Source organism: Pararge aegeria, chromosome W, assembly GCF_905163445.1.
Source record: "Pararge aegeria chromosome W, ilParAegt1.1, whole genome shotgun sequence".
Lineage (NCBI taxonomy): Eukaryota > Metazoa > Arthropoda > Insecta > Lepidoptera > Nymphalidae > Pararge > Pararge aegeria.
Genome location: NC_053207.1, coordinates 731,286 through 753,982, shown reverse-complemented (window position 1 = coordinate 753,982; position 22,697 = coordinate 731,286). Strand labels below are relative to the sequence as shown.

Genomic DNA, 22,697 nt, shown 5'->3' with positions numbered 1-22,697 from the left:
ATTACGATATTTGTTCAAATTACATCACTCAAAGACAGATAGTAGTCTTTAAGACGACATTTAAATATGGGAAGGGATTGACTTTTACGGATGTCAGCAGGCAAATTATTCCAAAGAACAACAGCCTTAAAAGTGGAAGAGTTACCGAAGAACTTGGTTTTGCAAAATGGGAGTACCAGGCGGTTATCGTGCCGAGATCGGAGGTCAGTATGTGAGGCAGAATCAGAAATATAGCGAAAACGGTATTTAAGGTACGAGGGTGTAACTGGATTATTTAGGATAGAGTACAAGAATGAGAGGAGATGAAGTTCACGACGCAATCTGATCGGCAGCCATTTAAGTCTAACCCGGTACTCCGAAATGTGGTCAAATTTACGCAGTCCAAAAACAAACCGGATACATAAATTTTGTAGGCGCTCGAGTTTGTTCAGCAGTTCTTCGGTAAGATCAGGATAGCATGAGTCAGCGTAGTCAAGTAACGGAAGAAGAAGAGATTGTGCAAGAGAAATTTTCGTTTTAACTGGAAGGAAATTTTTCCAACGTTTTAAATAACCGATCGAAGCAAAAACTTTACGACTCACCTCAGCTACTTGAGGTGACCAGGATAGGGTGGTATCCATAAGCATCTGTATTTTTTTCATCCTTTTTCTTGTCATCAAGTTTCTTTCCATCAGTTTTCTCTGCACCTGGTTTAATTTTTTTGTCATCTGGTTTCTTTCCATCAGTTTTCTCTGCACCTGGTTTAATTTTTTTGACATCTGGTTTCTTGTCATCGAGCTTCTTTCCATCAGGTTTCTCTGCACCTGGTTTAATTTTTTTATGACCATTTTTATTGTCATCTAGTTTCTTTTCATAAGGTTTCTCTGAACCGGGTTTAAATTTGTTGTCATCTGGTTTCTTGTCATCTTTCTTTATGTCTCCTGCTTTCTCATGGTCTGCATTTTTATCAACCTTTTTCTTGTCATCGAGATTCTTTACATCAGGGTTCTCCGCACCGGGTTTTATTTTTTTGTCATCTGGTTTTCTGTCATCGAGTTTCTTCCCACCAGGTTGTTTTTTTTTGTCAACTGGTTTCTTGTCATCTTTTTTTACGTCTCCTGCTGTCTTCTGGTCTGCACTTTTATCACTCTTTTTCTTGTCCTCGAGTTTCTTTCCATCCGGTTTCTCGTCATCAAGTATCTCTGCACCGGGTCTAATTTTTTTGGCATCTGATTTCTTGTCATCGAGCTTCTTTCCATCAGGTTTCTCTGCACCTGGTTTAATTTTTTTATGACCATTTTTATTGTCATCTAGTTTCTTTTCATAAGGTTTCTCTGAACCGGGTTTAATTTTCTTGGCATCTGGTTTCTTGTTATCGAGTTTCTTTCCATCAGGTTTCTCTGCACCGGGTTAGATTTTTGTGTCATCTGGTTTCTTGTCATCTTTCTTTACGTCTCCTGTTTTCTCTTGGTCTGCATTTTTATCATCCTTTATCTTATCATCAAGTTTCTTTCCATAAGGTTTCTCCGCACCGGGTTTAATTTTTTTGGCATCTGGTTTCTTGTCATCAAGTTTCTTTACATCAGGGTTCTGCGCACCAGGTTTAATTTTTTTGGCATCTGGTTTTTTGTCATCAAGTTTCTTTCCAACAGGTTTCTCTGCATCTGGTTTAATTGTTTTGTCATCTTTTTTCTCGACATCGAGTTTCTTTCCATCAGGTTTCTCCGCATCGAGTTTAATTTTTTTGGCATCTGGTTTCTTGTCATCGAGTTTCTTATCATCAGGTTTCTCTGCACCAGGTTTTATTTTTTTGTCATTTGGTTTCTTATCATCTTTCTTTATGTCTCCTGCTGTCTTCTGGTCTGCATTTTTATCATCCTTTTTCTTGTCATCAAGTTTCTTTCCATCAGTTTTCTCTGCACCGGGTTTAATTTTTTTGGCATCTGGTTTCCTGTCATCGAGTTTCTTTCCATCAGGTTTCTCCGCATCTGGTTTAATTGTTTTGTCATCTTTTTTCTCGACATCGAGTTTCTTTCCATCAGGTTTCTCCGCATCGAGTTTAATTTTTTTGGCATCTGGTTTCTTGTCATCGAGTTTCTTATCATCAGGTTTCTCTGCACCAGGTTTTATTTTTTTGTCATTTGGTTTCTTATCATCTTTCTTTATGTCTCCTGCTGTCTTCTGGTCTGCATTTTTATCATCCTTTTTCTTGTCATCAAGTTTCTTTCCATCAGTTTTCTCTGCACCGGGTTTAATTTTTTTGGCATCTGGTTTCCTGTCATCGAGTTTCTTTCCATCAGGTTTCTCCGCACCAGGTTAAATTTTTTTGGCATCTGGTTTTTTGTCATCGAGTTTCTTTCCATCAGGTTTCTCTGCACCTGGTTTAATTGTTTTGTCATCTTTTTTCTCGACATCGAGTTTCTTTCCATCAGGTTTCTCTGCACCGGGTTTAATTTTTTTGGCATCTGGTTTCTTGTCATCGTGTTTCTTTCCAGCAGGTTTCTCAGCACCAGGTTTTATTTTTTTGTCATCTGGTTTCTTGTCATCGTTCTTTATGTCTCCTGCTGTCTTCTGGTCTGCATTTTTATCATCCTTTTTCTTGTCATCAAGTTTTTTCCATCAGTTTTCTCTGCACCGGGTTAAATTTCTTTGTCATCTGGTTTCTTGTCATCTTTCTTTATGTGTCCTGCTTTCTCATGGTCTGCATTTTTATCATCCTTTTTCTTGTCATCGAGTTTCTTTCCATCAGGTTTCTCTGCAACGGGTTTTATTTTTTTGTCATCCTTTTTCTTGTCATCGAGTTTCTTCCCATCAGGTTTCTCTGCACCAGGTTTCATTTTTTTGTCATCCTTTTTCTTGTCATCGAGTTTCTTCCCATCAGGTTTCTCTGCACCGGGTTTAATTTTTTTGTCATCTGGTTCCTTGTCATCTTTCTTTACGTCTCCTGTTTTCTTTTGGTCTGCATTTTTTTCATCCTTTTTCTTGTCATCAAGTTTCTTTCCATCAGTTTTCTCTGCACCGGGTTTAATTTTTTTGTCATCTGGTTTCTTGTCATCTTTCTAAACGTCTCCTGTTTTCTTTTGGTCTGCATTTTTTTCATCCTTTTTCTTGTCATCAAGTTTCTTTCCATCAGTTTTCTCTGCACCTGGTTTAATTTTTTTGTCATCTGGTTTCTTTCCATCAGTTTTCTCTGCACTGGGTTTAATATTTTTGTCATCTGGTTTCTTGTCATCTTTCTTTATGTCTCCTGTTTTCTTTTGGTCTGCATTTTTTATCATCCTTTTTCTCGACATCGAGTTTCTTTCCATCAGATTTCTCTGCACCGGGTTTAATTTTTTTGTCATCTGGTTTCTTGTCATCTTTCTTTGTGTCTCCTGCTTTCTCATGGTCTGCATTTTTATCATCCTTTTTCTTGTCATCGAGTTTCTTTACATCAGGGTTCTCCGCACCAGGTTGAATTTTTTTTGCATCTGGTTTTTTGTCATCGAGTTTCTTTCCATCAGGTTTCTCTGCACCGGGTTTAATTTTTTTGTCATCTGGTTCCTTTTCATCTTTCTTTATGTCTCCTGCTGTCTTCTGGTCCGCATTCTTATCATTATTTTTCTTGTCATCGAGTTTCTTTACATCAGGGTTCTCCGCAACGGGTTTTATTTTTTTGGCATCTGGTTTCTTGTCATCGAGTTTCTTCCCATCAGGTTTCTCTGCACCTGGTTTAATTTTTTTGTCATCATTTTTCTCGTCATCGAGTTTCTTTTCATCAGGTTTCTGGGCACCGGGTTTAATTTTTTTGCCATCTGGTTCCTTGTCATCTTTCTTTACGTCTCCGGCTTTCTCTTGGTCTGCATTTTTATCATCCTTTTTCTTGTCATCGAGTTTCTTTACATCAGGGTTCGCCGCACCGGATTTAATTTTTTTGGCATCTGGTTTTTTGTCATCGAGTTTCTTTCCATCAGGTTTCTCTGCACCTGGTTTAATTGTTTTGTCATCTTTTTTCTCGACATCGAGTTTCTTTCCATCAGGTTTCTCTGCACCGGGTTTAATTTTTTTGGCATCTGGTTTCTTGTCATCGTGTTTCTTTCCAGCAGGTTTCTCAGCACCAGGTTTTATTTTTTTGTCATCTGGTTTCTTGTCATCGTTCTTTATGTCTCCTGCTGTCTTCTGGTCTGCATTTTTATCATCCTTTTTCTTGTCATCAAGTTTTTTCCATCAGTTTTCTCTGCATCTGGTTTCTTGTCATCTTTCTAAACGTCTCCTGTTTTCTTTTGGTCTGCATTTTTTTCATCCTTTTTCTTGTCATCAAGTTTCTTTCCATCAGTTTTCTCTGCACCTGGTTTAATTTTTTTGTCATCTGGTTTCTTTCCATCAGTTTTCTCTGCACTGGGTTTAATATTTTTGTCATCTGGTTTCTTGTCATCTTTCTTTATGTCTCCTGTTTTCTTTTGGTCTGCATTTTTTATCATCCTTTTTCTCGACATCGAGTTTCTTTCCATCAGATTTCTCTGCACCGGGTTTAATTTTTTTGTCATCTGGTTTCTTGTCATCTTTCTTTGTGTCTCCTGCTTTCTCATGGTCTGCATTTTTATCATCCTTTTTCTTGTCATCGAGTTTCTTTACATCAGGGTTCTCCGCACCAGGTTGAATTTTTTTTGCATCTGGTTTTTTGTCATCGAGTTTCTTTCCATCAGGTTTCTCTGCACCGGGTTTAATTTTTTTGTCATCTGGTTCCTTTTCATCTTTCTTTATGTCTCCTGCTGTCTTCTGGTCCGCATTCTTATCATTATTTTTCTTGTCATCGAGTTTCTTTACATCAGGGTTCTCCGCAACGGGTTTTATTTTTTTGGCATCTGGTTTCTTGTCATCGAGTTTCTTCCCATCAGGTTTCTCTGCACCTGGTTTAATTTTTTTGTCATCATTTTTCTCGTCATCGAGTTTCTTTTCATCAGGTTTCTGGGCACCGGGTTTAATTTTTTTGCCATCTGGTTCCTTGTCATCTTTCTTTACGTCTCCGGCTTTCTCTTGGTCTGCATTTTTATCATCCTTTTTCTTGTCATCGAGTTTCTTTACATCAGGGTTCGCCGCACCGGATTTAATTTTTTTGTCATCTGGTTTCTTGTCATCGAGTTTCTTTCCATCAGGTTTCTCTGCACCTGGTTTAATTTTTATGTCATCCTTTTTCTTGTCATCCAGTTTCTTTACATCAGGGTTCTCCGCACCAGGTATAATTTTTTTGCCATCTTGTTTCTTGTCATCGAGTTTCTTCCCATCAGGTTTCTCTGCACCTGGTTTAATTTTTTTGTCATCATTTTTCTCGTCATCAAGTTTCTTTTCATCAGGTTTCTGGGCACCGGGTTTAATTTTTTTGCCATCTGGTTCCTTGTCATCTTTCTTTACGTCTCCGGCTTTCTCTTGGTCTGCATTTTTATCATCCTTTTTCTTGTCATCGAGTTTCTTTACATCAGGGTTCGCCGCACCGGATTTAATTTTTTTGTCATCTGGTTTCTTGTCATCGAGTTTCTTTCCATCAGGTTTCTCTGCACCTGGTTTAATTTTTATGTCATCCTTTTTCTTGTCATCCAGTTTCTTTACATCAGGGTTCTCCGCACCAGGTATAATTTTTTTGCCATCTGGTTTCTTGTCATCTTTCTTTACGTCTCCGGCTTTCACTTGGTCTGCATTTTTATCATCCTTTTTCTTGTCATCGAGTTTCTTTAAATCAGGGTTCTCCGCACCGGGTTTAATTTTTTTGTGATCTGGTTTCTTGTCATCGAGTTTCATTCCATCAGGTTTCTCTGCACCTGCTTTAATTTTTATGTTATCTGGTTTCTTGTCATCGAGTTTCTTTCCATCAGTTTTCTCTGCACCTGGTTTAATTTTTATGTCATCCTTTTTCTTGTCATCCAGTTTCCTTTCATCAGGGTTCTCCGCACCGGGTATAATTTTTTTGCCATCTGGTTTCTTGTCATCTTTCTTTACATCTCCGGCTTTCCCTTGGTCTGCATTTTTATCATCCTTTTTCTTGTCATCAAGTTTCTTTCCATCAGGTTTCTCTGCAACAGGTTTAATTTTTTTGTCATGCTTTTTCTTGTCATCGAGTTTCTTTACAGCAGGGTTCTCCGCACCGGGTTTAATTTTTTTGTCGTCTGGGTTCTTGTCATCTTTCTTCACGTCTCCTGCTTTCTCCTGGTTTGCATTTTTATTACCCTTTTTCTTGTCACCGAGTTTCTTTCCATCAGGTTTCTCTCCATCTGGATTAGCTGCACCGGGTATAATTTTTTTGTAATCTGATTTCTTGTCATCTTTCTTCACGTCTCCTGCTTTCTTTGGTTTGCATTTTTATCACCCTTTTTCTTGTCATCGAGTTTCTTTCCATCAGGTTTCTCTGCACCGTGTTTTATTTTTTTGTCATCTGGTTTCTTGTCATCTTTCTTCACGTCTCCTGCTTTCTCCTGGTCTGTTTTTTTTTACCCGTTTTCTTGTCATCGAGTTTCTTTCCATCAGGTTTGTCTTCATCTGACTTCGCTGCACCGGTTTTAATATTTTTGTCATCTGGTTTCTTTTCGTCTTTCTTTACGTTCCCAGCTTTCTCTTGGTCTGCATTTTTATCACCCTTTTTCTTGTCATCGAGTTTCTTTCCATCAGGTATCTCTCCATCTGGATTCGCTGCACCGGGTATAATTTTCTTGTCATCTGAATTCATGTCATCTTTCTTTACGTCTCTTGCTTTCTCTTGGTCTGAATTTTTATCATCCTTTCTCTTGTCATCGAGTTTCTTTACATCAGGGTTCTCCGCACCGGGTTTAATTTTTTTGGCATCTTGTATCTTGTCATCGAGTTTCTTACCATCAAGTTTCTCTGCACCTGGTTTAATTTTTTTGTCATCCTTTTTTTTGTCATCGAGTTTCTTTTCATCAGGTTTCTCTGCACTGTGTTTAATTTGTTTGTCATCTGGTTTCTTGTCATCTTTTTTTACGTCTGCTGCTGTTTTCTGGTCTGCATCTTTATCACCTTTTTTCTTGTCATCGATTTTCTTTCCATCAGGTTTCTCTTCATCTAGTTTCGCTGCACCGGGTATAATTTTTTTGAAATCTGGTTTCTTGTCATCGAGCTTCTTTCCATCAGGTTTCTCTGCACCTGGTTTAATTTTTTTATGACCATTTTTAATGTCATCTAGTTTCTTTTCATAAGGTTTCTCTGAACCGGGTTTAATTTTGTTGTCATCTGGTTTCTTGTCATCTTTCTTTATGTCTCCTGCTTTCTCATGGTCTGCATTTTTATCAACCTTTTTCTTGTCATCGAGTTTCTTTACATCAGGGTTCTCCGCACCGGGTTTAATTTTTTTGTCATCTGGTTTTCTGTCATCGAGTTTCTTCCCACCAGGTTGTTTTTTTTTGTCAACTGGTTTCTTGTCATCTTTTTTTACGTCTCCTGCTGTCTTCTGGTCTGCACTTTTATCACCCTTTTTCTTGTCCTCGAGTTTCTTTCCATCCGGTTTCTCTTCATCAAGTATCTCTGCACCGGGTCTAATTTTTTTGGCATCTGATTTCTTGTCATCGAGCTTCTTTCCATCAGGTTTCCCTGCACCTGGTTTAATTTTTTTATGACCATTTTTATTGTCATCTAGTTTCTTTTCATAAGGTTTCTCTGAACCGGGTTTAATTATCTTGGCATCTCGTTTCTTGTTATCGAGTTTCTTTCCATCAGGTTTCTCTGCACCTGGTTTAATTGTTTTGTCATCTTTTTTCTCGACATCGAGTTTCTTTCCATCAGGTTTCTCTGCACCGGGTTTAATTTTTTTGGCATCTGGTTTCTTGTCATCGTGTTTCTTTCCAGCAGGTTTCTCAGCACCAGGTTTAATTTTTTGTCATCTGGTTTCTTGTCATCTTTCTTTATGTCTCCTGCTGTCTTCTGGTCTGCATTTTTATCATCCTTTTTCTTGTCATCAAGTTTTTTTCCATCAGTATTCTCTGCACCGGGTTTAATTTCTTTGTCATCTGGTTTCTTGTCATCTTTCTTTATGTCTCCTGCTTTCTCATGGTCTGCATTTTTATCATCCTTTTTCTTGTCATCGAGTTTCTTTCCATCAGGTTTCTCTGCACCGGGTTTAATTTTTTTGTCATCTGGTTCCTTGTCATCTTTCTTTATGTCTCCTGCTGTCTTCTGGTCCGCATTCTTATCATCTTTTTTCTCGACATCGAGTTTCTTTCCATCAGGTTTCTCCGCACCGGGTATAATTTTTTTGTCATCTGGTTTCTTGTCATCTTTCTTTATGTCTCCTGCTTTCTCATGGTCTGCATTTTTATCATCCTTTTTCTTGTCATCAAGTTTCTTTACATCAGGGTTCTGCGCACCAGGTTTAATTTTTTTGGCATCTGGTTTTTTGTCATCAAGTTTCTTTCCAACAGGTTTCTCTGCATCTGGTTTAATTGGTTTGTCATCCTTTTTCTCGACATCGAGTTTCTTTCCATCAGGTTTCTCCGCACCGGGTTTAATTTTTTTGGCATCTGGTTTCTTGTCATCGAGTTTCTTACCATCAGGTTTCTCTGCACCAGGTTTTATTTTTTTGTCATCTGGTTTCTTGTCATCTTTCTTTATGTCTCCTGCTTTCTCATGGTCTGCATTTTTATCATCCTTTTTCTTGTCATCAATTTTCTTTACATCAGGGTTTTGCGCACCAGGTTTAATTTTTTTGGCATCTGGTTTTTTGTCATCGAGTTTCTTTCCAACAGGTTTCTCCGCACCAGGTTAAATTTTTTTGGCATCTGGTTTTTTGTCATCGAGTTTCTTTCCATCAGGTTTCTCTGCACCTGGTTTAATTGTTTTGTCATCTTTTTTCTCGACATCGAGTTTCTTTCCATCAGGTTTCTCTGCACCGGGTTTAATTTTTTTGGCATCTGGTTTCTTGTCATCGTGTTTCTTTCCAGCAGGTTTCTCAGCACCAGGTTTTATTTTTTGTCATCTGGTTTCTTGTCATCTTTCTTTATGTCTCCTGCTGTCTTCTGGTCTGCATTTTTATCATCCTTTTTCTTGTCATCAAGTTTTTTTCCATCAGTTTTCTCTGCACCGGGTTTAATTTCTTTGTCATCTGGTTTCTTGTCATCTTTCTTTATGTCTCCTGCTTTCTCATGGTCTGCATTTTTATCATCCTTTTTCTTGTCATCGAGTTTCTTTCCATCAGGTTTCTCTGCACCGGGTTTAATTTTTTTGTCATCTGGTTCCTTGTCATCTTTCTTTATGTCTCCTGCTGTCTTCTAGTCCGCATTCTTATCATCCTTTTTCTTGTCATCGAGTTTCTTTACATCAGGGTTCTCCGCAACGGGTTTTATTTTTTTGTCATCCTTTTTCTTGTCATCGAGTTTCTTCCCATCAGGTTTCTCTGCACCAGGTTTAATTTTTTTGTCATCCTTTTTCTTGTCATCGAGTTTCTTCCCATCAGGTTTCTCTGCACCGGGTTTAATTTTTTTGTCATCTGGTTTCTTGTCATCTTTCTTTACGTCTCCTGCTGTCTTCTGGTCTGCATTTTTATCTCCCTTTTTCGTGTCATCGAGTTTCTTTACATCAGATTTCACTTCATCTAGTTTCACTGCACTGGGTTTAATTTTTTTGCCATCTGGTTCCTTGTCATCTTTCTTTATGTCTCCTGCTGTCTTCTGGTCCGCATTCTTATCATCCTTTTTCTCGTCATCGAGTTTCTTTACATCAGGGTTCTCCGCAACGGGTTTTATTTTTTTGGCATCTGGTTTCTTGTCATCGAGTTTCTTCCCATCCGTGGCGTGGCGATGCGTCGCCACTGCAAAATGACACAAGACCGTGGAATATGGAAATCTCCACAAAATACCTATATGTCAAGCAGACATCATTCGGATAAATATAAAATAATGATGACGGTGTACGGAACGACGTAATCTTTTCCCAAATATAGTTCAACGGGTACATACCACTATAATATTTTTGGATTTGTCGATATTTCAACAGGATAATATTATATATTTCGACCCAGTTGCGTGGATCGTGGTCACGACGGGACTCAACGTTGAACTATATTTAAGAAATGTTTTAACCACGTTGTTAAAATCTTTAGGAACGACGTAATGTTCGATATTGCGCGGTACAAGTTATACCTACGCTAAGAGGACTTATTCGTGAAAGTTGACATAGTAGAAGCAGGTTCAACATAGTAAGTGAAATAACATAGTTTATGTTAATTATATGTTTACTCAGCTTATTTACTATGCCTTACTTCCTTCTATTAGTATTTGTTTTTGTATTCTTTAATATAAAAGTACATTACTCAATTTTTTTTTTAATTTGACGACCTACTTGGCGCTGCGGTAATTTAAATATAAAAATATATTACACCATTTTTTTTTTAATTTTGTCGACCTACTTGGCGCAGAGTTAAGCACTTTGGTTTTTCGGGGGCAGGACAGCTCGCTATGGTTTCAGAGTTTTGAAGGTTAGTGATCCCACTTCTGATGCAAGATAAAATAAAACACACGGCGACCGCTAATAGAATCGCCATCTAGCCCTAAAGTAAGCGTAGCTTGTTTTATGGGTACTAAGATGACTGATGAATATTTTTATGAATAATAAATACTTAGAATATACATATAAACACCCAGACACTGAAAAACATTCATGCTCATCACACAAACATTTTCCAGTAGTGGGAATCGAACCCACGGCCTTGGGCTCAGAAAGCAGGGTCGCTGCCCACTGCGCCACTCGGCCGTCTACATATATACGGCCGAGAGAAGAAAATATTTATTTCTTGCTTTTTAGTTGTTTAAAAATAACTCAAATTGTTATAGGTGTAATTAAATAGTATATTTGAAGAGTTCCCTCAATTTCTCCAGGATCCCTTGAACAGATCTTGACAGAACAGTCCACACACCTCTGAGCATTATGGAGAACTCTCAGGCACGCAGGTTTCCTCACGATGTTTTCCTTCACCGTTGACGGTGTCCTTTAATTGTTTCTTTCCATCAGGTTTTTCTGCACCTGGTTTAATTTTTTTATGACCATTTTTCTTTTCATCTAGTTTCTTTTCATAAGGTTTCTCTGAACCGGGTTTAATTTTCTTGGCATCTGGTTTCTTGTTATCGAGTTTCTTTCCATCAGGCTTCTTTCCATCAGGTTTCTCTGCACCGGGTTGGATTTTTGTGTCATCTGGTTTCTTGTCATCTTTCTTTACGTCTCCTGTTTTCTCTTGGTCTGCATTTTTATCATCCTTTTTCTTATCATCAAGTTTCTTTCCATCAGTTTTCTCTGCACTGGGTTTAATTTTGTTGTCATCTGGTTTCTTGTCATCTTTCTTTATGTCTCCTGCTTTCTCATGGTCTGCATTTTTATCAACCGTTTTCTTGTCATCGAGTTTCTTTACATCAGGGTTCTCCGCACCGGGTTTAATTTTTTTATCATCTGGTTTTCTGTCATCGAGTTTCTTCCAACCAGGTTGTTTTTTTTTGTCAACTGGTTTCTTGTCATCTTTTTTTACGTCTCCTGCTGTCTTTTGGTCTGCACTTTTATCACCCTTTTTCTTGTCCTCGAGTTTCTTTCCATCCGGTTTCCTTCATCAAGTATCTCTGCACCGGGTCTAATTTTTTTGGCATCTGATTTCTTGTCATCGAGCTTCTTTCCATAAGGTTTCTCTGCACCTGGTTTAATTTTTTTATGACCATTTTTATTGTCATCTAGTTTCTTTTCATAAGGTTTCTCTGAACCGGGTTTAATTTTCTTGGCATCTGGTTTCTTGTTATCGAGTTTCTTTCCATCAGGTTTCTCTGCACCGGGTTTTATTTTTTTGGCATCTGGTTTCTTGTCATCGAGTTTCTTCCCATCAGGTTTCTCTGCACCTGGTTTAATTTTTTTGTCATCATTTTTCTCGTCATCGAGTTTCTTTTCATCAGGTTTCCGGGCACCGGGTTTAATTTTTTTGCCATCTGGTTCCTTGTCATGTTTCTTTATGTCTCCGGCTTTCTCTTGGTCTGCATTTTTATCATCCTTTTTCTTGTCATCGAGTTTCTTTACATCAGGGTTCGCCGCACCGGATTTAATTTTTTTGTCATCTGGTTTCTTGTCATCGAGATTCTTTCCATCAGGTTTCTCTGCACCTGGTTTAATTTTTATGTCATCCTTTTTCTTGTCATCCAGTTTCCTTACATCAGGGTTCTCCGCACCGGGTATAATTTTTTTGCCATCTGGTTTCTTGTCATCTATCTTTACGTCTCCGGCTTTCCCTTGGTCTGCATTTTTATCATCCTTTTTCTTGTCATCAAGTTTCTTTCCATCAGGTTTCTCTGCAACAGGTTTAATTTTTTTGTCATGCTTTTTCTTGTCATCGAGTTTCTTTACATTAGGGTTCTCCGCACCGGGTTTAATTTTTTTGTCGTCTGGGTTCTTGTCATCTTTCTTCACGTCTCCTGCTTTCTCCTGGTTTGCATTTTTATTACCCTTTTTCTTGTCACCGAGTTTCTTTCCATCAGGTTTCTCTCCATCTGGATTAGCTGCACCGGGTATAATTTTTTTGTAATCTGATTTCTTGTCATCTTTCTTTACGTCTCTTGCTTTCTCGTGGTGTGAATTTTTATCAACCTTTCTTTTGTCATCGAGTTTCTTTACATCAGGGTTCTCCGCACCGGGTTTAATTTTTTGGGCATCTTGTATCTTGTCATCGAGTTTCTTTCCATCAGGTTTCTCTGCACCGTGTTTTATTTTTTTGTCATCTGGTTTCTTGTCATCTTTCTTCACGTCTCCTGCTTTCTCCTGGTCTGTATTTTTATTACCCGTTTTCTTGTCATCGAGTTTCTTTCCATCAGGTTTGTCTTCATCTGACTTCGCTGCACCGGTTTTAATATTATTGTCATCTGGTTTCTTGTCGTCTTTCTTTACTTTCCCAGCTTTCTCTTGGTCTGCATTTTTATCACCCTTTTTCTTGTCATCGAGTTTCTTTCCATCAGGTATCTCTCCATCTGGATTCGCTGCACCGGGTATAATTTTTTTGTCATCTGATTTCTTGTCATCTTTCTTTACGTCTCTTGCTTTCTCTTGGTCTGAATTTTTATCATCCTTTCTCTTGTCATCGAGTTTCTTCACATCAGGGTTCTCCGCACCGGGTTTAATTTTTTTGGCATCTTGTATCTTGTCATCGAGTTTCTTTTCATCAGGTTTCTCTGCTCTGTGTTTAATTTGTTTGTCACCTGGTTTCTTGTCATCTTTTTTTACGTCTGCTGCTGTTTTCTGGTCTGCATTTTTATCATCCTTTTTCTTTTCATCGAGTTTCTTTCTATCAGGTTTCTCTTCATCTAGGTGCGCTGCACCGGGTTTAATTTTTTTATCACCTGGTTTCTTGTCATGTTTCTTTACGTCTCCTGCTGTCTTCTGGTCTGCATTTTTATCTCCCTTTTTCGTGTCATCGAGTTTCTTTCCATCAGATTTCACTTCATCTAGTTTCACTGCACCGGGTATAATTTTTTTGCCATCCGGTTTCTTGTCATCTTTCTTTACGTCTCCGGCTTTCTCTTGGTCTGCAGTTTAATCATCCTTTTTCTTGTCATCGAGTTTCTTTCCATCAGGTTTCTCTGCACCTGGTTTAATTTTTTTGTCATCCTTTTTCTTGTCATCGAGTTTCTTCCCATCAGGTTTCTCTGCACTGGGTTTTATTTTTTTGTCATCTGGTTTCTTGTCATCTTTCTTTACGTCTCCTGCTGCCTTCTGGTCTGAATTTTTTTACCTTCTTTCTTGTCATCGAGTTTCTTTCCATCAGGTTTCTCTTCATCTAGTTTCGCTGCACCGGGTTTAATTTTTTTGTCATCTGGTTTCTTGTCATTTTTCTTCACGTCCCCTGCTTTCTCCTGGTCTGCATTTCTATCACCCTTTTTCCTGTCATCGAGTTTCTTTCCATCAGGTTTCTCTTCATCCGGTTTCGCTGCACCGGGTTGAATTTTTTTGGCATCTGGTTTCTTATCATCGACTTTCTTTCCATCAGGTTTATCTTCATTTAGTTTCGCTGCACTGGGTTTAATTTGTTTGTCATCTGGTTTCTTTTCATCTTTCGTTACGTCTCCTGCTTTCTTCTGGTCTGCATTTTTATCATCCTTTTTCTTTTCATCGAGTTTCTTTCTATCAGGTTTCTCTTCATCTAGGTGCGCTGCACCGGGTTTAATTTTTTTATCATCTGGTTTCATGTCATGTTTCTTTACGTCTCCTGCTGTCTTCTGGTCTGCATTTTTATCTCCCTTTTTCGTGTCATCGAGTTTCTTTCCATCAGATTTCTCTGCACCGGGTTTAATTTTTTTGTCATCCTTTTTCTTGTCATCGAGTTTCTTCCCATCAGGTTTCTCTGCACCGGGTTTTATTTTTTTGTCATCTGGTTTCTTGTCATCTTTCTTTACGTCTCCTGCTGCCTTCTGGTCTGAATTTTTTTACCTTTTTTCTTGTCATCGAGTTTCTTTCCATCAGGTTTCTCTTCATCTAGTTTCGCTGCACCGGGTTTAATTTTTTTGTCATCTGGTTTCTTGTCATTTTTCTTTACGTCCCCTGCTTTCTCCTGGTCTGCATTTCTATCACCCTTTTTCCTGTCATCGAGTTTCTTTCCATCAGGTTTCTCTTCATCCGGTTTCGCTGCACCGGGTTGAATTTTTTTGGCATCTGGTTTCTTATCATCGACTTTCTTTCCATCAGGTTTATCTTCATTTAGTTTCGCTGCACTGGGTTTAATTTGTTTGTCATCTGGTTTCTTTTCATCTTTCCTTACGTCTCCTGCTTTCTTCTGGTCTGCATTTTTATCATCCTTTTTCTTTTCATCGAGTTTCTTTCTATCAGGTTTCTCTGCACCTGGTTTAATTTTTTTGTCATCCTTTTTCTTGTCATCGAGTTTCTTCCCATCAGGTTTCTCTGCACCGGGTTTTATTTTTTTGTCATCTGGTTTCTTGTCATCTTTCTTTACGTCTCCTGCTGCCTTCTGGTCTGAATTTTTTTACCTTCTTTCTTGTCATCGAGTTTCTTTCCATCAGGTTACCGTGTAATTCTTATGTACGCATCAAAAGTGCCACCTGTGGGCCTACTTGAATAAAGATATTTTTGACTTTGACTTTGACTTTGACTTTGGTTTCTCTTCATCTAGTTTCGCTGCACCGGGTTTAATTTTTTTGTCATCTGGTTTCTTGTCATTTTTCTTTACGTCCCCTGCTTTCTCCTGGTCTGCATTTCTATCACCCTTTTTCCTGTCATCGAGTTTCTTTCCATCTGGTTTCTCTTCATCCGGTTTCGCTGCACCGGGTTGAATTTTTTTGGCATCTGGTTTCTTGTCATCTTTCTTCACGTCTCCTGCTTTCTCCTGGTCTGTATTTTTATTACCCGTTTTCTTGTCATCGAGTTTCTTTCCATCAGGTTTGTCTTCATCTGACTTCGCTGCACCGGTTTTAATATTTTTGTCATCTGGTTTCTTGTCGTCTTTCTTTACTTTCCCAGCTTTCTCTTGGTCTGCATTTTTATCACCCTTTTTCTTGTCATCGAGTTTCTTTCCATCAGGTATCTCTCCATCTGGATTCGCTGCACCGGGTATAATTTTTTTGTCATCTGATTTCTTGTCATCTTTCTTTACGTCTCTTGCTTTCTCTTGGTCTGAATTTTTATCATCCTTTCTCTTGTCATCGAGTTTCTTTACATCAGGGTTCTCCGCACCGGGTTTAATTTTTTTGGCATCTTGTATCTTGTCATCGAGTTTCTTTCCATCAGGTTTGTCTGCACCTGGTTTAATTTTTTTGTCATCCTTTTTTTTGTCATCGAGTTCCTTTTCATCAGGTTTCTCTGCTCTGTGTTTAATTTGTTTGTCACCTGGTTTCTTGTCATCTTTCTTCACGTCTCCTGCTTTCTCCTGGTCTGTATTTTTATTACCCGTTTTCTTGTCATCGAGTTTCTTTCCATCAGGTTTGTCTTCATCTGACTTCGCTGCACCGGTTTTAATATTTTTGTCATCTGGTTTCTTGTCGTCTTTCTTTACTTTCCCAGCTTTCTCTTCGTCTGCATTTTTATCACCCTTTTTCTTGTCATCGAGTTTCTTTCCATCAGGTATCTCTCCATCTGGATTCGCTGCACCGGGTATAATTTTTTTGTCATCTGATTTCTTGTCATCTTTCTTTACGTCTCTTGCTTTCTCTTGGTCTGAATTTTTATCATCCTTTCTCTTGTCATCGAGTTTCTTTACATCAGGGTTCTCCGCACCGGGTTTACTTTTTTTGGCATCTTGTATCTTGTCATCGAGTTTCTTTCCATCAGGTTTCTCTGCACCTGGTTTAATTTTTTTGTCATCCTTTTTTTTGTCATCGAGTTTCTTTTCATCAGGTTTCTCTGCTCTGTGTTTAATTTGTTTGTCACCTGGTTTCTTGTCATCTTTTTTTACGTCTGCTGCTGTTTTCTGGTCTGCATTTTTATCATCCTTTTTCTTTTCATCGAGTTTCTTTCTATCAGGTTTCTCTTCATCTAGGTGCGCTGCACCGGGTTTAATTTTTTTATCATCTGGTTTCTTGTCATGTTTCTTTACGTCTCCTGCTGTCTTCTGGTCTGCATTTTTATCTCCCTTTTTCGTGTCATCGAGTTTCTTTCCATCAGATTTCACTTCATCTAGTTTCACTGCACTGGGTTTAATTTTTTTGCCATCTGGTTCCTTGTCATCTTTCTTTATGTCTCCTGCTGTCTTCTGGTCCGCATTCTTATCATCCTTTTTCTTGTCATCGAGTTTCTGTACATCAGGGTTCTCCGCAACGGGTTTTATTTTTTTGGCATGTGGTTTCTTGTCATCGAGTTTCTTCCCATCCGGTTTCTCTGCACCAGGTTTAATTTTTTGGCATCCTTTTTCTTGTCATCCAGTTTCTTTACATCAGGGTTCTTCGCACCGGGTATAATTTTTTTGCCATCCGGTTTCTTGTCATCTTTCTTTACGTCTCCGGCTTTCTCGTGGTCTGCAGTTTAATCATCCTTTTTCTTGTCATCGAGTTTCTTTCCATCAGGTTTCTCTGCACCTGGTTTAATTTTTTTGTCATCCTTTTTCTTGTCATCGAGTTTCTTCCCATCAGGTTTCTCTGCACTGGGTTTTATTTTTTTGTCATCTGGTTTCTTGTCATCTTTCTTTACGTCTCCTGCTGCCTTCTGGTCTGAATTTTTTTACCTTCTTTCTTGTCATCGAGTTTCTTTCCATCAGGTTTCTCTTCATCTAGTTTCGCTGCACCGGGTTTAATTTTTTTGTCATCTGGTTTCTTGTCATTTTTCTTCACGTCCCCTGCTTTCTCCTGGTCTGCATTTCTATCACCCTTTTTCCTGTCATCGAGTTTCTTTCCATCAGGTTTCTCTTCATCCGGTTTCGCTGCACCGGGTTGAATTTTTTTGGCATCTGGTTTCTTATCATCGACTTTCTTTCCATCAGGTTTATCTTCATTTAGTTTCGCTGCACTGGGTTTAATTTGTTTGTCATCTGGTTTCTTTTCATCTTTCGTTACGTCTCCTGCTTTCTTCTGGTCTGCATTTTTATCATCCTTTTTCTTTTCATCGAGTTTCTTTCTATCAGGTTTCTCTTCATCTAGGTGCGCTGCACCGGGTTTAATTTTTTTATCATCTGGTTTCTTGTCATGTTTCTTTACGTCTCCTGCTGTCTTCTGGTCTGCATTTTTATCTCCCTTTTTCGTGTCATCGAGTTTCTTTCCATCAGATTTCACTTCATCTAGTTTCACTGCACTGGGTTTAATTTTTTTGCCATCTGGTTCCTTGTCATCTTTCTTTATGTCTCCTGCTGTCTTCTGGTCCGCATTCTTATCATCCTTTTTCTTGTCATCGAGTTTCTTTGCATCAGGGTTCTCCGCAACGGGTTTTATTTTTTTGGCATCTGGTTTCTTGTCATCGAGTTTCTTCCCATCCGGTTTCTCTGCACCAGGTTTAATTTTTTGGCATCCTTTTTCTTGTCATCCAGTTTCTTTACATCAGGGTTCTCCGCACCGGGTATAATTTTTTTGCCATCTGGTTTCTTGTCATCTTTCTTTACGTCTCCGGCTTTCTCTTGGTCTGCAGTTTTATCATCCTTTTTCTTGTCATCGAGTTTCTTCCCATCAGGTTTCTCTGCACCGGGTTTTATTTTTTTGTCATCTGGTTTCTTGTCATCTTTCTTTACGTCTCCTGCTGCCTTCTGGTCTGAATTTTTTTACCTTTTTTCTTGTCATCGAGTTTCTTTCCATCAGGTTTCTCTTCATCTAGTTTCGCTGCACCGGGTTTAATTTTTTTGTCATCTGGTTTCTTGTCATTTTTCTTTACGTCCCCTGCTTTCTCCTGGTCTGCATTTCTATCACCCTTTTTCCTGTCATCGAGTTTCTTTCCATCAGGTTTCTCTTCATCCGGTTTCGCTGCACCGGGTTGAATTTTTTTGGCATCTGGTTTCTTATCATCGACTTTCTTAATGTCGGGATAAAAAGTATGCTATATTACTTCTAACAATTCCAAGAATATGTGTACAAAGTTTCATGAGGATCGGTTAAGTAGTTTTTTCGTGAAAGCGTAACAAACAAACTTACATTGACATTTATAATATTAGTAGGGATAGGGATAGGGATTTTGGGGGGTGCGTTAGGTTTGATTGAATTAACACGCACCAAGACTTTAAAATCAGAAGTATAATATTTAAATATAACAAGAGCACATTACACAGCAAAAATTGAGGACAGCACGAAATAACAATATGAAGGAAGGTGCGCCATAAAAAGTCTAATGATAGGAAGGTTTGGACTGCACTCCAGCGCCCGGCGCGTAGGCGACGATCGCGGTGGGAACTTCGCTGCGCCGGCGCGGGCTGCCGGCCGCGCGACCTAGTTTATTTTCGCATACTACGGCTTTCGCCTGGGTATGCTTGTGAATTAAATTTTGTGTGTAAATAATTATATATTTATGTTATGTGGATGAGTTGGTGTGAATGTGTACGTAGTGTGATGTATGTAATACGAATACTTATAATAACTATGATATATAATATTATAGTGTATTGTGGTGTGTGAATGAATAAATAAAATAAACTGGTATATATGTGTTGCCTACATCACTCCCCTCTAGAGGCCGTGTCTACGGACGATAATAATTCGGGAAGCGTACTCGTCTTCCTGAACGTGTAGTTCTATACTGATGTCTATACTGACGCGGCGAACAGTTAGTTTTCCGTTCGTGGAAAGCGTAACATAGCGGCTTGTGATCAGTATAGACAGTGAAGTGAGTGGCCTCTAGCATGTGGCGAAAGTATTGAATACCCTCGTATATTGCAAGGAGCTCGCGATCGTATGGTGAATACTTCACCTGCGATGGGCTTAACTTGCGCGAGAAGAATGCAAGGGGCTGCCATGCTCCGTCCACATGTTGTTGAAGGGCTGCAGCGATTACCATGTCAGAAGCATCTGTAACGAGACCCAACTTCGCATCAGCGCTAGGATGCGCCAGTAGGGTTGCCTCACACAGGCTCTTTTTGCAGTCCTCGAAGGCTTGTCTCCTTTTATGACGACCGGGTGGGAAGCTTTGACGGATCCGGTCAGTAAGGCGTTTAGAGGGGCCTGGATTTGGGCAGCATTAGGTAAAAATCGCCGGTAAAAATTTATCATGCCCAAGAAGGGTCTCAGTTCCCTGACGGTCTTGGGGATGGTAATATCCGCCATGGCCTTGACCTTGCCATCTAAGGGTTTCGTACCCTTGTCCGAGATCTGGTAGCCCAGGAACGTAACTTCAGGTGCACCGAAGACGCATTTTGCCGTGTTAACAAGCACACCGTATTCTTGCATGCGTGTGAAGAGTTGACGTAAATGCTCTTCGTGCTCTTCCTGAGTCCTGGAGTATACCAAAAAGTCGTCGAGGTATGGATAGCAAAAGTCAAGTCCACGTGTCAGCTCATCGACAAACCTCTGAAATGTCTGACCAGCGTTTCTCAACCCAAACGTCATAAAAGGAAATTCGTATAATCCGAAGGGGGTCGTAATAGCCGTCTTCGGTATGTCCTCCTCAGCTACGGGGATCTGGTTGTAAGCCTTGACTAAATCTATAACTGAAAAGTACTTACAACCGGATAGACTGTGGGCGAAGTCGTGGATATGGCGTATGGGGTATTTGTCCGGTATCGTCCTTGCGTTAAGTAGCCTGTAATCGCCGCAAGGACGCCAACCATTATCCTTTTTGGTCGCAAGGTGCAGAGGTGATGACCACGGACTGTCAGATGGACGAGCGGTACCGTTCGCCAGCATCGCGTCAAACTCTTGTCTGGCTATCTTCAGCTCATCTGGAGCTAGCCTGCGGGGTGAACATGACACTGGGGGGCCAGGTGTAGTGCGTATGTGATGTTGTGTGTGGTGTTTAACTGTACCTGGTGTACCAGCGGGGCGGGTGATATCAGGAAATTCGGACAGAATGTCGTGGTACCTGCTGCTGCCGCCAGTCGAAACCTTCACACTCGTTACAATTAAATCGGACGATACAATACTCGCTACTGTGCTGATATTGGACAGGCTATCACTTAATTTGTAGTTGCTGATGTCAACAATTAGACGGTAATATGACAAAAAATCTACACCGATTATCGGCTTTGTGACCTCAGCAATCACAAAACGCCATGGAAATTTACGGCGTAAACCTATATTTAATGTCAGCTGAATGTAGCCGTAAGTGTTGATAGCCGAGCCATTAGCGGCACAGAGCGTAAAAGACGTTTTACATCGACGTTCACGAATTGCACTAACAGGAAATACACAAATATCACTACCGGTGTCCACAAGAAATTTCACTTTAATGTCGCGGTCCGTGATGAATAGGCGACCAGTGGGGTTACTGCAATCGTTGGCCGCCATCACTGATTGCTCCGGCCGTTTCCCGACGTCGGGTTAAAATTACAGGGCTGCACACATTTGGCCGCACTCGACCCGAACTTGTGGTGGTACCAACAGCTTGGAAACCGGCGGTTGTTGGGAGTCGATCTTCTTGATCGCGATCGGTTGTGTTTACTCCCACGAGTTCTACCGCGTTCTTTCGACCTCGACCTTTGGTTATCACGCGCAACAAGCACACTAACCTGCTTATTGAGTTCCGCAACTTGCTGGGCTAGCACGTCTATTGCTGATGATGACGTCACAGCGGCTACCTGGTCCGGTGGGGTGGCAATGTCGTAAATACGGTAGGCGAGGTCAGCAAGGGCATTCAACGTTAAAGTTTGTTGGGACGCGACTATAGACTGCATATCTGCGGGCAACCGGCTGGTCCAAATAGTCTTTAAAAAATCTGCCGGTTTATCCGATCCTGCCAGGTGTTGCAGATGTCGTAAGAATTGCGACGGTTTGCGGCTGCCAATCTGTTCGTGCGTCAGGAGCTGTTTTATTTTATTTTCCTTGGACGCGGATAACCTTTTTATTAGTTCCGTTTTAAGCCGTGTATAGTCGGGCGGGCCAGTAATAATATCTTCTACCTCTGCTGCGTACTGTCTTTCCAACGAAGATAGCACCTGGTAGAATTTGGTTTCCTCGTCGGTGATGCCGTACATTTTGAATTGTCCCTCGACTTGTCGAAACCAAATATTTGGTTTTTCTGCCCAAAAAGGAGGGGCCTTAATATGCTTCACGGATATAGGCGACACCAGCTCTTCACCAACGGCACTCACTCGTTCCGCTTTTCGGGTCTTCTGGCGGACTCGCGTGTTGACCTGCGAGCGGGCCGTGTCCTCACTGCTGCTACTCATATTTAACGTTAGTGTTCTTAACGAGGGTCACCAGTTTGGGGGGTGCGTAAGGTTTGATTGAATTAACACGCACCAAGACTTTAAAATCAGAAGTATAATATTTAAATATAACAAGAGCACATTACACAGCAAAAATTGAGGCAAAACATATATACCAGTTTATTATATGTATTCATTCACACACCACAATACACTATAATATTATATATCATAGTTATTATAAGTATTCGTATTACATACATCACACTACGTACACATTCACACCAACTCATCCACATAACATAAATATATAATTATTTACACACAAAATTTAATTCACAAGCATACCCAGGCGAAAGCCGTAGTATGCGAAAATAAACTAGGTCGCGCGGCCGGCAGCCCGCGCCGGCGCAGCGAAGTTCCCACCGCGATCGTCGCCTACGCGCCAGGCGACGTATTCAAATTGTAAGTAACAAACATAAATATAAGAAGAATAACAATGCGCAAAGGCGGTCTTATCGCTTTAAGCGATCTCCTCCAGACAACCCTTAATGAAAGAAGAACAGGAGTATGGAAACGGGATAGTGCAATTTTAAAAATATATAACAACATGTTCAAAGATCTCTGTACTTTATTTTGTTATTTTAATTTATTTTGTGTGTTTTTAGTGCCCAAATCTAATTTAATCGCCTAATTTATATAATAAATAGTAGTATATATTAATAGTTTAAGTGTTAAAAGTGCGTAAGAAAAGTTTTCGTCGATGTAAACAAAGTGACAGTTAGGTTAGTAAAACTTGAATTTTAAACTTCTGTTTTGGTGTTTTTAAAGAGTGCTAGTAGCTGTTTTGGCTTTGACACAACTATTTAGCGCATAAAAAACACATACGTGTATATGCAATTGCCCGTTATCCAAGTGTAACGCTGCAATTGTTATAACAATACACTGCAATACCGAAACCTACCTGTCATTTCGCATTCTTTGGGTGATTACTCCTTGTTTC

At 39.7% G+C, this 22,697-nt stretch overlaps 1 protein-coding gene across 1 annotated transcript; it reads right to left on the bottom strand.

Annotated features, from left to right (window-relative positions):
• Positions 1-20,833: 20,833 nt before the first annotated feature.
• LOC120635908 lies at positions 20,834-21,715 on the bottom strand. Its single transcript, XM_039907120.1, has one exon. The coding sequence runs from the start codon at positions 21,713-21,715 to the stop codon at positions 20,834-20,836; it is 882 nt and encodes a 293-aa protein (XP_039763054.1).
• Between the last annotated feature and the right edge of the window lie 982 nt (positions 21,716-22,697).

Bases quoted from the DNA above. Each gene is read 5' to 3' on its own strand.
- LOC120635908 (XM_039907120.1), bottom strand. From the start codon at position 21,715: ATGAGTAGCAGCAGTGAGGACACGGCCCGCTCGCAGGTCAACACGCGA.